Here is a 14,595-nt window from a genome sequence, read left to right as displayed (position 1 = left end):
ATGCACGCTAAGCGATATGAAGTGTCTTCCGCAAGCATGGCTGCTCCACAGCAGGTGGCAGACAGCTGTGCGGAGGTGGAGAAGGTCTCCAGGCGCAGCATGCACCGATGTACAATGTGTGTGTGCGTTCCCTGAATGGACAGTGACATTCCTTCAACATGATAGGGGTTAAACATGTGTCAGGTCAGTTAGAGAAGGAAGAAGACATGGGCAGAGAAAGAAATTCCACCTTAAAAGTCAAAGCCTAGTGAGCAGCAGGGGCCTCTTCTTGCTGCTGGAAATCAATAAGGATGGCTTTGGTCTTTGACTTATCTTTTAACTGCTGCAACTGTCACCGCTTTATCTGAAAGCGGCATTCTAGGGATTTAGTATCGCACATCTATAAAGTTGAGAGACTCTCGAGAGAGAGTGTTTAAAATCGATGCAGCAGAGGCATCCTGACTATTAGTCCTGCGTTTGAGTAAAGCTCCACACACTGGCTCCTACAATGCCTATAATGCAATGAAATACAGACTTTTTCCTCAAATCCCAAACCCCCAGTTTGAAACACAGGGTTTCTGCTAAATGTCCTAATCCCCAAGCTCGAGCTGAGCCATCCCTGATGACATGATCGCAGTTATTTTCTCAGATTTAAAGCTCCAGTGTGTAGGATTTAGCGGCATATGGTGAGGTTGTATTGCAAACAACTGAATCCCCCTTGCCTCACCCTCCCCTACGGGCCTTCAGGTAACTTAAAATGTGAAATGAACTCTCTAGAGCCAGTGTTTGGATGTACAAAAATCCAACATGGCAGACTCTGTGGAAGAGGACGTGCTCCCTCTGTAGATATAAAGAACTTATTCTTAGGCAACGATCACTAAACCGCTCTTATTTTCATGTGATTACACACGAATGAAAACATGATTCTGAATATTAGATCCTGTTTATCTCCTGTAAATCATACACACTGGATCTTTAACAGCTGGTGTTGGTGGATGGATCCTTTAAAGAGCAAAAACAGACAGAAATCAGACTCCTTTTAGAAATTTTTAGCCAAAAAAAAAAAAATCCTTCTTTGAAACGTTTAAGATGCTGCACAGAAGTGCTGTAATACGGCACTTCCTATAATGAATTCATACCACCATGAAGGGTTGAACGAAGGCCGCCGAGTGCCTTAAGAAATGCCCCCTCCCCAAAGATCAATGGAGCAGTCCGACTCACTGTCTCCCTCCACGCTGCTGCCTGTCCCACTCTGACACTCGGGTGAATGCCCCGGGGACCAGGGCTCTTTCCGGCAGAGTGCACTCGGCTGGGCCTGCCCATGTTCACAGCTGGGACGCCATTAAGTCCCAGCAAAGCGACCCATGGGCTATGGATGAGAGGAGGAGGAAAAGGGAGGAAGAAGGAGGCTTCATTGCTACAGGATGCTTTAAATCTGTTATGCTGCGCTGCCTTGTTGCCCTCAACACTTTGCCATTGCAAACTGGAGGTCTCAGGAGCTTTGCTCATTTTCTGAGATTTTCGTGTCAGGCGTTGGTAAAACCTCCCGGTAACTGCTCCTGTGCAGGCCATGCTAACCAGGACATCTTTGGAGGGCAGTGAAGCGTGTTATCTTCCTATTTCCTCAACACCCTCTGTGAACCCAGAGCCCAAACCTTTCCCTCAGGGGAGTCAGGGGTCGTGGTTTTGATGCTACACCCCCACAACACAGCACACCCAACCCCCCCGAGCTCGCATGGAAGAGCTGACTTTCATTGTTGTCTCTGCTGGAGGGGAATGTGGCTGCATGCATCCGCTTGTACCAGTTCACACGGCTTTTGGTGGGTACATGCGAGCATTCCATGTGGCCTGGAGAAGACTGTTATTGTGCTCTTCATCACCAACAAGGAAATGCAGAGGAACACCAAACACTCGCAACCCCCCCACCATGGATAGTCATTCAGTGCTGTCATACCCTGTTTAAATGTTGTTACATCAGCAGGAGGGACGGACATAATGCCTTATTAGTACAGACCTCAGCCATACCATCTAGCCAATCAGGTGACGCTAATTACTGGCTTCAAGCACTACAGAGACAGATTGGGGTTAATGACCTTCTGGAGAGCCAGAGGGGACACTGCGAGTGCGTCTTTCTATGCGTATGCATGACTCAAACGAGGACAAAGTAGATGGCCGCGTAAGAAAAGCAAGACATCACGACGACGATAGAAGCCGAGCTGAGGTGAATCACTGTTTGAGCAATAAGGTTACACGGTCATTCACACATACAGGGAGAGGCTGCGGTGAGACGACGAGCGCGGGGATCAAGAACAACAGATTTTACATTGATTTTCTTGATGAGGAGGCAAGAGGAGCTGGTAAATTTCCAATGCAATCAGAGTGGTTGTGATAGCTTAACCGATAATGGATTTTCAGCCCTTGGTATGCATAATTCTCCATTTTCTATCAGAAACTAAACAGAGCAACACAACAGCTTAGGCAGTTATTCAATTAGCTGTGATCAGTAACGTTCAGCAGCTTGACACTGAATTATGTGAAGGTTTAATGACTTAATTTAAAGGACACAGGTATACAGTAATCACACAATAATAACTGCACTTTAGGAAATGATTGCTGCTGTACAATCAAAGTAAGTGCAGCTTGAAGGACATTATACTTTCTAAAAGCAGGAAAATACATATTTTATCCATGACTTCACAGAAACTCTCGCACACATGAGCAGCTCTCACACAATGCCAAATCCATTTAGACCGTTATACGAAGGTCTGACATCAATGAACAAAGAGGTGAAGGAAATGCTGATGAACACAGAAAACATTTACAGTGATAGAGAGAGAGACAGGGAAAAACAAAGGCAACAGAGACACAGAAAGGTGTGGAGGAGAAGGCTGTTTGCAGGCACTCGGGTGGAACGTTGTTCTCAGGGAATCTCTGTAAGAAAAGCCACTGAGGCAGCAAGATCGAGTGTGTTAAGAGTGTGTTTGCTCTTGTAATTGAATACCATGTCTGTGGCTTGTTCATTTATCCCATGGCACTCCACTGTAATAGCAAGATAAAAGCTTTCAACAGAAACTTGTCTGAGCTGGACATTAAAATGATCAGTGGTGAGATGTGAAACGTGGATATTGTTTTGTCAGAGACAAATGATGCTGCTATTAAACCAAGGTCTTTGTTCTCTTGTGCTGGGGGACAGACAAATGTTCTTTAATCATCTGTAATTATGTACAGGGAGTGTGAAATCCAACTGGATGTCCACATTCGTTAAGGTAATAAAACTGATTTATTTCTGCATTAAAAGCTGCAATTACAGAGTAGCTTACGCTGTCAGAGACCTGCAGTAAGAACACAGGGATGAACATTATAAATCTCTATAAACAAGTTTATTTTGGTCAGGCTTCCAAATGTTCTGGTCTAATGTTAATACAGACTACACTTCAGTAGCTCCTTGACAATACAGTTTTAGTGGTGAAAGTACAGAACATGGCACATTTTCCTTCAGCGATAGAGCAACAACATGTTATGTTGTTTTCTGTGCTTCACTGAGCATGCACTGAATGTAAAGCCACAGTCTTTACAATAATTACTGTGCCAACCACAGACAATAAAAGAAAAATACTGGATGTTCATAGTAAACGTCTCAGAGGAATGTTTCAATTTTATATGTTTCTGTCATAAATTCATACAGTTATTTAAAAATTGGTTAAAAATGTAGTATGTGTAACGCTGTTATGCTACCATACAACATTTTATGTCCTTTATTTTTTTTGTCTGCTGACAAAAGACAAACAAATAAAATAAATCTTCAGAGAGCATCGATATGACGTCCGACACTGTGGCTACTGGAATACTTCACGGTCTTGTAAAGCTAATAAACATAAATTAATAACTGTCTGTCCAGAAGATGGCTAGCTTAGCTTAGCATAAGGAGGAAAAACACCTGAGAGCTTGTTTATTTCATTCATGCAAAACACAAAGTGAAAAAAAAGAGAATTTGCACTGGAATGGACTATTTCTTGGCAAGGAGCAGTTACTTCCTGGTGTCTCTGCAGGAAGTCTCTTCAATCTTTATGCTAGGCTAAGCTAACCATGTGCTCGATTCAAATTGATTGGACGGTTTTGAGAGTGATATCAATCTTCTCATCTAACTCTCATTGACACATTTCAATACCTTCCAACATATTTTCTTAAACTTTGGGTCAAGTATTGTTCTGGGGGGGGAGTCAGTTAATTATTTTAGAAGCCACAGACTAATTTCTGATTTTGTGTGGATGTAGCTGCCCTGATAACAGCAATGACGCCGCTGACTGAATGATGCGCAAAACATATACGTATCAGGCTTGTCTTGGCATCACATTGGAGTTTTAACATTAAGTAATTTCGACGCTTAGTAATAGTATTTATAATTGCTAACAATAAAATGTCAGGATCCCGGCTGTGTGGACGCTATCAGGGCGACTCGGCTGGATGAGGAACAGCAGTCCATGTGATGGAGACAGAAAACATCTGACACACACTTGTTTGGGTCACAAATCAGGAAATGGGAAAGGAAGTCAGATGGGCAAGGACCTGCTGACCTACACATGACGTCTGGCTCAGTACACCCAAACTCTCTCTCTCACACACACACACAGAAATATTTGAAAAACTAGGCCCCCGTCCTATTTTGGGGAGAGCTTTTTCAGTTTTCAGTTTTTGCCCTCTTTTCATCCTCCAGGCAGAGAGAAGAGGAGCAGAGAAATACATTTCACACATCGGCCAGGCCTGGCTGAGGAGGATTGAGTGGTTCCGGAGGAGATCAGAAGATTACCTCAGGAGTGTGCGCCTCCCAAGGCAATCATCATCAACGGTGCTGGGCTGACACTTTCTCAGGGGGGAGACAGCAAAGGTCTCAGCATGCTTAAAACAAACCGATCATCTAACAGTTCCTGAAACCACCCTTCCAGCTGCAGAATAACTTTCCCAAACAGACTATTATCAGCTTCACTTCAAACAGCGATTGGCCGGAAACATGTAAGTGGAGCGGTGAAAGCAGGCAGAGTCTGACCATCCTCATCCTCACAAAACATCACTTCTGTAACTGAATGCAGCACCATGAATTTCATCGTCCTGTCCTGAGCTCGTGGAGGGGAATCACCGAGGCAGCATGATACAGCTTTGCCTTCAGGTTGATCAGGAAGATAACAAGTCCTACGACCTGCTGTTGCTCATTTCGCGCATACCCTTAACTTTGCAGTTCAGCGCAGCACTGGACAAGACTTTTCCAAAATATCCAACTGCAAGATACAGAAGAATAGCTCGCTTATTGTCAGGGGACAGACATTAGGGAAGTCTGGTCAGGTGATTCAGACATTCCTTCAGTGACAATGCCAGCGTCCAACACAGGGTGAGAAACCTACTACCACACACACACACACACACACACACACAGACAAAGCACAGTGAAAGATCACAACCCCATGCATTCCATCACATTCACTGGCCCAGAGCCAACATAGGAATTCAGCAGGATTGCCCACACTACAGCTAGCCAATTATAATTCCTCTGAAAAGGCACACGGCCTGGGTTAAAGGCACGCTCAACTGTTCAATACTCCCCACAGCAGCAGCCAAGTAAACATCGATCCAGCAAATAATTGACAAAAGAGTGGACACATTTGACTAACATTACACAGATCGATTATTCAGCTTAAGTTTGGTTCTGTTAAACTAAATTTGTTATTATTAAACGCTGCAGAAATATCAGTTGTAATGTTGTTTATCATACTGATGAAGAAAAAGTGGATAAAATGTTAAGGTCATTGGGGTCTGGGTTGGGTCGGATCTGTTTAACATTACGTATAATACCCGAGTGGACTAAAGAAGATTTGGCTGTAATCATCGATCAACCAAAGGGCAAACAGTCGAAGACATCTTTGTTATGCTGGACAAAACTGCATAGCTGATGCTGATTGTATTTGTCATAGGTCACCATGACAGCACGTATGAAATCAGTGCCGATCAGATCTGTGTCTCCCAGCTATGCAAGTACATCCAGGTGTCACACAGAACCCGTTTTAACCAGATCTTCATCCCTTGATTGCATATCCTGCAAATCAGCCTATCACTGCTAGCAATGCAAAGGAAGTGGTGATCAAAATTAAGCATGCCAACCCTCAAAGGACAGGAAATGTACAGGCCAAAATAGCCTCATATCAGCACAGAATTGAGTCATTAGCTTCGGTCCTTCACACAAAATTGTTCTACGAAGTGGGAGCATGGAGGGCTTGACCTATATCTGTGAAGGACAGACAAAAGAGAACCTGAGCACTGAAGACGAGGCAGAGAGAAGAACAGAAAAACAAAAGTCACAGAGAGCAGGAAAGGTTGATGATGGGGGTTTCCCGCCCTCATCTGAGTGTCTGCCTGTGGTTGACAGCCTCTGAGGAGGAAGTGCCGCTCCCCCGCTGAGAGTCACCACCCTCACCTCCCACACCCCGTGGCGCTGACTCTACATCACTCCAGAGAATGGAGGCTGGCAGCATGAGAAGGAAAAACATGTCCTTCGCTTCTCTCCGCACACTCTCCATCTCTTCCCTGATACCAGAACAACATAAATCCATTTTAGTCGTGCTGCCATCTGATATCTTGTAAAGCACAAATGCATCGAACTCCTGCCGTTGGTGAAGAGATCGCAGCTAAAAGCAAAGAGTAGCATCAGACATAAGGAGTCACAGACACTGTCGCTAATAAACACAACCTGCTCTGCACCAAACAGCAAGAAGACAAAGTTGACAAAATTGTTCCCAAACAGCTGATTTAAAAGGACGCAGGCGGGTCGTCAGCTCCAGCGTTTCATTAGCACTCGCCATAGTCTGACTGACTCGCACAGCAATCAGCTTGTTGTGCTAACCTTAGCACAAGTTGATAACTGCACGCAAATATAGTTTACAAGGGGAACTCGCGCTTGTGAACTCTGGTTCCACATCATGTGCATCAATGAAGCTGCACGCGCTGGACCGTGACACCCGTACCATGACCGCTCTGCAGGAATACACAAACAGTTACAGCACGAGTTGGTGGAGCACCAAAAATGAGCTAAAAGTAAAGTAACGGTTCGACTTACATTGTGGCCAGAAACACAGCTGCTGAAGAATGATAATATCAATGTTACTATGTATCTGCTGGATGTGTGACTAGGCAACTGTTCACCGACACAGCAGTGTTTACAGCTTGTTTCCGCTGCCCCCAAATGGCCAGAAAATCAGTTAGAAACCTTTTCCACAGATGACATTTCGTCATGCCGCAGTATGAAAAGCACATGGGAATAATCAAATTAATCATGGCTGAATTCCAGTTCAATGCTTTGCTTTGGGTCCTGGCGTTGTGCATGCTGGCTCACAGTGCCGCTGTCATGGGCGCCCAAACAGAAGACAGCCGTCGTTAACGTTATGAGCAACACCTGTTGCACATGACCGGTCAAAATGTCTGCTGAGAAAAAGGCCTTTCTAACATGTTGTAAAGAGTTTAAAATGAGACGATGTAACTTTTGAAGGGTGAAATAACACATTCATTTTTAGAAATTAAACGTTGACTTCATCAGCAATAAAATACAATCACTCGGTTCACCACACTCGGGGGTTTGGGGGTCACAGTTGGTCTGGTAGGACCACTAGCTTGTGGTGGCTGATAGTTGTGTAACTTACATTTGCTACTGTACCACTGCACAGTACCATTTACCGTTATCCTGTAATTGTCCACTTGTGGCTGTCATTCAGCAAACGTTACATAAACCAGAATAAGCCTTCATTGATCCTGATGTCTTTCAGAGACTGTCATGTCTACCATCAATCAAAGCAGTTCTTGCTGGCCTGCCCCGCCTCAGCTGCACCCTGCTGCCCCTCCGGTTGTACAGTCGATGGTGAAGTGAAAGCGTGATTGCAAAGTTTATTCTTGTGATGATTCATGTTTCTTTGAAATGTGACTCACAACACACACACACACACACACACACACACACACACACACACACACACACACACACACACACACACACACACACACACACACACGCTGCTGTGGTTTCTTTAACTATTTTTTCCCCTTGTCTGTCACTTCAGACCTGAAATTCAACACTTCACATCTTTATGAGGCTCTGACCCCCTCGGACCCCGAAGGTCCCCTGACCTCCCCCTGAAATCCACTGTGCCAAAACGCAGCAGCAATGAATTTTAAATGTCATCTATTCTCAGCATGATGTACCTACGGGACGCACGCGGACAGAGGCTAAGCTGTAACGTGAAAAATTAAACAGTGAAATAATTAAACATTTATAGTTCTTGACATGTGTTCACAAGCAGGTCATTAGTCATCCAACAGTTGGTCCCGAGCCACTTCAGGACTGTGTGAAACAGCCCTGTCACCGCCTCTGGACTGAGATGGGAACCACTTCAGCTCCCAGGGGTGAAGCACATATGTGCTTCCTGACCCACAGTGTCTCACCAGCAGACACAAAGACAATTTATTTGCCCCCGTCTTATGATAATCTGTCTCTACTGTGACTCAATGGTGGATTCCACTTTAGCAAAGAGGAGTAATGATTGCTTTGAGAATGAATGATGGCATCAATACTCCCAGATTTTTTTTTTGACTTGGTTCACTGAGCTGAAGGAAAGCTCCTAATAAATGTATGAATATTCAAAGCGGCCACCGCTTAAGTGCACTGGATCATACAGGGACATTATGGGGCCACTTCTGTCATCAATAATGCAGAATGTGATCTGAGTCTGAAGGCAGCAGGCAGCATCATGATTAACACCCTGCAAGTGATTTTAGTGACACCAAAGGAGTGTCGGGAAAATGAGAAGCCAGTGATTATCATAGAAAGAGGAACAATAAGTCAGAACACTCACAATAAGATCACATAAGTCTGGGTTACTTATGTCCTTAATAACCGGGTCCTGATAAAGCCCCATGCTCATCTTCTTACTGACCTGCTGGTAGTTCTCCTCTTCAGGCTGGAAGCTGTTATCAATGGGCTGAAACCTCAGGTTGATATGAGGAAAATTGTGAAGCCAGTAAGTCCACCAGGGCGCAATGTAATCCACCCGAGCCGAAGACATCCCTGCCCCGAGAAAAAGTAAGGCTACAGCCTAAATTAGCCCCCTTTTACTAAAGCGGGCTGCTTGGTCCGCTGCCGGAGAACTTAATCCCGTCTCATATCAGACAAAGACAAAGATAAAAGCATGCTTGTCTGTAGAGACGCACTCTCAGCCGGGCGAGCGCAAAAACCGTCCAAGAAGTCCCCGCGGAGACAGCGGCGTTGTTGCAAAGTGAAATCCGGCAGAGATTTCTCATGAAAAGGACAAACGCTCACACTGCGCCCATGTCTCCGCGTCTCCGACCAGACCGACAGCTGCTCCAAACGCACTATACAACACGGTCACCGGCGGGAGCGCGCACAGGAGGACGCGAAGAGAGGCGGGAGCGCGCAAAGACGCCCCTGAGCTCTGAGGAGTTTGGGGATATTAACCAGCCAGCCTGTCTGAGGTGAGACTATTAGCAACACTCATACAAACACTCATTCGTTTTGTGCTAATATCATTTTCATTGACTGAAGCGTCGTTTTATCCGTCTATTCTGATAACTTCGCTGCTGCACTGCCACCTGGTGGCTAACTGCGACAATTACACACAACTTCAACCTAATTCCTGTTCTCGCAGGGGACGTCCGATGAGAGGAACTTTTACCTTCATTAACTGTAAACACACAGGTCAGAGAGTGTCTGTGCAGCTGTTTTAACATCTGTAGATCCTCAGTAACCGTACTGTAAAATCACTCACAGAGCACCGAGTGTCTGCTGGACTTCATCCCAGCAAACAGATCAACTCAGTCACGCTGTCCTGCCTGGTTTCATTACTGGCATCCAGACAGGACTCTGATGTTTTAATAGCATGATTCTGTGATGCTGTGCTGGTGCAGGAAAATGTTTCATGCTTGTCGTCTTACTTGTTACAGGATTCAGCTGCTGCTGATTATTCCCGCAAGCCGCTGTCCTAAATAGATTTCAGCCATGCAGTCTGAGGCTGGCTGACCCGACCGGCTCAACATACAGAGGCTGTATTTACTGAACAAATGCTGAATAATTTATCTTTAAGATAAGGTTTTCATACACAGAACACTGCGTGCTTTTATAGAGCATGCACTGCTTGACTACTGGTAATATTTAATAGATGTTTATCAGATGATCAGAGGTATAAATGGTGTATTTGGGGTATTTAAGCACCAACAGAAAATTAGTGAAACATCAAAGTATCAGATCATATTGGGTTTATTTTAGCAGGTATTCAGCACATAGAGCTCTGCTCTCAAAATACTTTCCAGTCTAATTATAGCTCAAATCTGACATCTTGTGGAAAGATGTCAAAACACCATGTATGACCTTTTCTGATTCGATGCGCTGTCCTCACACCGTACACATACCCATCTATCTAATACGTCTTAATGCAATCCAGGTTTGCCACAATATGAGAGGACAATACAGTGGACACAAAACACAGACATCAAATCTGTTTTCCAATTTTTATTACAATTATCTGTACATCAAGGATTTACTTCAGCTCCTTCACAGCCAGACCTGAAAAGAGAAAAACAACAAGTTAGAAAATATTCACAGGTATGAAACCTCACACCAGTAAAGACCGTTTGACACCCCTGACCTTACGCCTGCCTCTTGTGAATGCAGGCATAAACTTTGAAGGAATCTCACAGCACTTACTAATGAACACACATCTCTAAAAAGGAGATGACTGCGGCACAAACACGAACATTTGTCTGCAGTGAACATCTGACGAACCCAACAGACCTGCTTCAGTCACACAGTTATTCAGCAACAAGCAGGCTTCGACTGAGGCTTAAGATTAACTGTCAAATGACTTCTGTCAAATTAATGACTTCAAGGCAACTGAATCCACACAGTTACACAAAACAACCAAACCACTGAGGTCAGAGTAGAATAATTATTTTTGTGTGGGAACTTTGAAGAGCTCCAATGAAGACAGATGTGACTGAATATTACAGCATGATTGTGCCTTTTTCTGGACTACAGCTACATTTAAAAGCATCATTTTTGAGTAAGACTTGAGGAAAACAGCTTTGGTGCAGCTCTAGCCCACATGGAAGCAGCCACCTACAGAATAAAATAGCTTAAAATTGCAGGAAAACGTCTGCCACAACTTCATTTCGATTAACAACTAAAAATTAAAGAGTCAACGCTCACATGCATCAGTGCTCACACATGACCTTTACATGCAGAAATCCATTCAGCAGATAAAACAGTAATATTATTAAATATATAGGACTCACTGTACAGACATTGGATGTCAACTTTATGATTATAGGGTCTCCTTAGTGTTACTGTGTATTCCCATTGGTGCTGTTGGTCATGTTTAAAATTATGCACACTGCTCCTTTTCAGTGTTGTACATTGTTTGGCGTGTATTAAGAGATGAGACTCCAATGTTCTGACTGCTGCTCCTGCCTGAAATTCAGTGGTTTTCATCTGGTCAAAGACTTTGTTTTAATATAACTCACCTCAGCACAACTTTCTGAAACTGTGCTTTAAGTTGCACAGTTGGTCATTTTCCATGACAACCTAATATTATGTACCGCCTGGGGACTCTTACAATGCTACAAAAGCCACCTGAGCTTTAACCGTAAACTGCAGTTTATACATTTGTTTCTAACCAAGACGCACGGGTTATGTTCCTAAGGCCCAATAAATACGCTGAATCCATTTCCTATACTGTAAACGTCTGCGATGCCTTTCTACAAACGCAGTCAACAGATATTTGTCACACTGTCTCTTGTGCGCGTTAGGACAAGGTAAACTGAGGAAGTCGCTCATAGAAACATGCTGTAAGACACCCGTGGCTTAAAATTCTACAAGCTACCTTAAATTAGACCCAGAGAAACATAAACTTCTCAAAAACAGACTGACCAAAGACTATGTTCAAGTATACATCATTCATTTAGATGCCAGAAAACCCTCACTGTGTCACTAACTGGGATTTCTATGTTTGAACCAAGACTGCTCTGTCCAGACTGCTGTGTCTGTTGATACTGACCTGGGGGCAGGGACTGCTTGAGCTTCTCGGCCTTCTCCTTGTCTGTGATGACCAGGGTGTACAGGTACCTGCTGCAGCGCACCTTGAACTTAACATTGTCCTTGTTCTTCTTGATCTTTACGGCTAAAGGAAGACAAACAGGCCAGCTCAAATTCAATTCACCAACAGCTACATTACTTGGATTAAAGGCACAAATGTAACTTAAAAGTGACACTGATAGCACATGAATATTTGTATATTTCCAAAACAGACTGAGCACTGCTTTGTTTTGCTGCAGCTTTAACAACAACAGGTACAGGCAGGTGAGTGTCAAGAGTTCAACTTACACTTGGCATCCTTCCTCCTGGCTGTCAGCAGGAAATCTTTGATTTCTTCAATCTTGCGAGGCTACAATTAAACAATAGAGCAGACAATCAATATTCATAACGTCAACACTCAAGATACTGAGAATGAACAGCAAAGTGATGTTAGGGGACCGGTGGAACTGACGTTTCTGATAAGAGAGCGAAACTCAGCACTAGGTCCATCATTATTCTTGCAAGACTGTGAATGCATCACGAGCACATCAGCCTGAGATGTTTGGACGTCTTGCTGAGGGAAAAGCATGTCTCCATTCAAAGCAACTAGCTGTCACTAGCGTTTGGCGGCCATGGCTAACGCAAAGAAACATTACAGCTTGCATCAGTTCGCAACGGTTACAGTTTACATGGTTTTAACTGGTGGTTTTGAAGTCGGTAACTCCGGCACCTCCAAATTTTCGATAACTACTCTGGGCTGGTGAACTTGTCTATTTGCAACAGGCAGTAGCCGGGTGGCCCAATCATGCTAGCAGCGTTATGCTAATGCTAATCACCAATGCTAACCACATCGCCGCCCTATGTGACGATTGATAGAGCATCATAAACACACATTTCACCTTACGACATGCCCACACAATCAATATACAGCATTATCAGCGGTGCAGACTTCGCTATTAAAGTATTTAAAGTCCTTACCATGCTGCCGGGTCAGCGGACTGAACGCTGGGGAAGAGCAGAGAAACATGGAGTCAATTCATCGGCTATTACAACGGGAAGAAACGTGCTAGAAAGTAAATAGTTATCTCGCCATCGAGCTACGGGTAGGAATAATCATAGTTTGGTACAAACACTGATGTAATAATGAACTTTAAAGAGGATGGATGACGATAGAAATGGTGATTTTGTTTATACGTGGACATGACACTCACTCAGTCTGCCAGAGAGGGGATGAAGAGGGGTGGAACTTCCGGTTTGAAAGGCTTTTATACCGCGCTACGGGTAGCACAGAGGACCAAGGTTTAGAAAGAAACGCGCAATACCGGTATTTATTTCGTGTCGAGGGAAAACAGTGTTTAATCATTAAAAAAACACGAAGCTGACTGAATTGTGGGAAAACGTGCATTAATTTATTCATAATATTTCAATAATATGTTTTGCCCTGATCATGTACTGTGTACTCAAAGAAAAGCAGCCAAATAAAGTGATGACTTTCTCAGGCCAGATTGCCATTTAATTCACCACATGAAAAAATCAATTTTGAGCCAAGTTTCCCTTTTATATCCATAAGAAATTAAGGATTTTGAAAAGACACATAACAGTGTGATGCATTCACATGAACATTTTGATCATTTTTGTCCTGGTAATTTCATCTATCTTTGTCCTGTACGCAGTTCATCTCCATCTGCTGCTTGTCAATGATTTGTTGCTTATGTTATATCACAGTCAAAATATGATTTATTCATCTGGTGCTTGCATTGACACAGATGATACACATAAGCTCTTTTCTTGAACATAACATGCACACACACAGAACATAATTCTCTGAGAATACCTAAAGTCATGCCTGTGAAGCATGACTAATATGTATGAATTCCATTACTCAATTTCTGTACAGCGCTTTTGTCGTCCTCCACTTCATTGTTTTTCATCAGGTTCTTCCACTGCAGTAGCAATAAACCACTGATTTTTTCTTGTCCCTCTCCCTCAGTGTATACTGATCATATAATGTCACATGTCCTCTTTCTTATTGTATGTTGACAGACAGGCCGAGTGCGCCGTGATGGTGCATTGATGTGTCCGCCCTTGTCCTGCATGTCAAATGGAGTTTATTCAGATAGCCCCAAAACATGGGCAGGCATGGGCAGTAGACAGCTTTTAGGAATACTGAATCCTAACTTCTACAGAAACCAAAACCTCTGGGTATTTTCTGAGTAGCAACCCACCACTTTGTTATTTTTCAAATTTAACATTTTGTTTAACATTTCTCCAACAAATTACATCAGTAGTTCCCAACCTTTTTCCTTTATGGCCCCTCAAAAGGAAGCACTGTCCCCTTATCACTTAATGTACATGTCAATGAGCTGTTGGCTGTTCCACCACTGATTTTCAGATTTTAATCCCTTTTTTGAGGCCAGAAGAAGTAAAACTATCCACCATTTCATAAGAAAAAGCAACAATTTTGAACATTTGTTATCCTTTGCATCAACGGAATGAAT

At 43.5% G+C, this 14,595-nt stretch overlaps 2 protein-coding genes across 3 annotated transcripts in view; both read right to left on the bottom strand.

The window, feature by feature from the left end:
* The window catches only part of ttyh2 (tweety family member 2), a 57,234-nt gene extending 47,680 nt beyond the window's left edge, over positions 1-9,554 (bottom strand). Inside the window, exon 1 of one of the 2 annotated variants that reach the window (XM_070991046.1) lies at positions 8,949-9,554. In XM_070991046.1, the coding sequence (XP_070847147.1) occupies positions 8,949-9,077 (129 nt within the window). In that variant the 5' untranslated portion in view covers positions 9,078-9,554. The remainder of the gene's footprint in view (positions 1-8,948) is intronic. The other variant, XM_070991045.1, reaches the window with a different exon arrangement.
* A 968-nt stretch (positions 9,555-10,522) lies between these two features.
* Positions 10,523-13,356, bottom strand: rpl38 (ribosomal protein L38). The gene is made up of 5 exons (XM_070990675.1): positions 13,309-13,356; positions 13,076-13,102; positions 12,407-12,467; positions 12,081-12,203; positions 10,523-10,591 (listed from the first exon to the last, which is right to left on the bottom strand). The coding sequence occupies exons 2-5, from the start codon at positions 13,076-13,078 to the stop codon at positions 10,566-10,568; spliced, it is 213 nt and encodes a 70-aa protein (XP_070846776.1). The 5' UTR covers positions 13,079-13,102; positions 13,309-13,356; the 3' UTR covers positions 10,523-10,565.
* Between the last annotated feature and the right edge of the window lie 1,239 nt (positions 13,357-14,595).

This window comes from Chaetodon trifascialis, chromosome 21, assembly GCF_039877785.1.
Source record: "Chaetodon trifascialis isolate fChaTrf1 chromosome 21, fChaTrf1.hap1, whole genome shotgun sequence".
Lineage (NCBI taxonomy): Eukaryota > Metazoa > Chordata > Actinopteri > Chaetodontiformes > Chaetodontidae > Chaetodon > Chaetodon trifascialis.
Note: the sequence above shows the minus strand (reverse complement) of the source record. Positions and strands in the feature narration are given on the sequence as shown.

What these genes read in the sequence shown, in the direction of transcription:
- rpl38 (XM_070990675.1), bottom strand. An exon ending in CAGGAGGAAGGATGCCAAGT is followed by an intron (nt 12,204 to 12,406) that starts GTAAGTTGAACT and finishes GTCTTCCTTTAG; the next exon opens with CCGTAAAGATCAAGAAGAAC. An exon ending in CAAGCAGTCCCTGCCCCCAG is followed by an intron (nt 10,592 to 12,080) that starts GTCAGTATCAAC and finishes TTCTCTTTTCAG; the next exon opens with GTCTGGCTGTGAAGGAGCTG.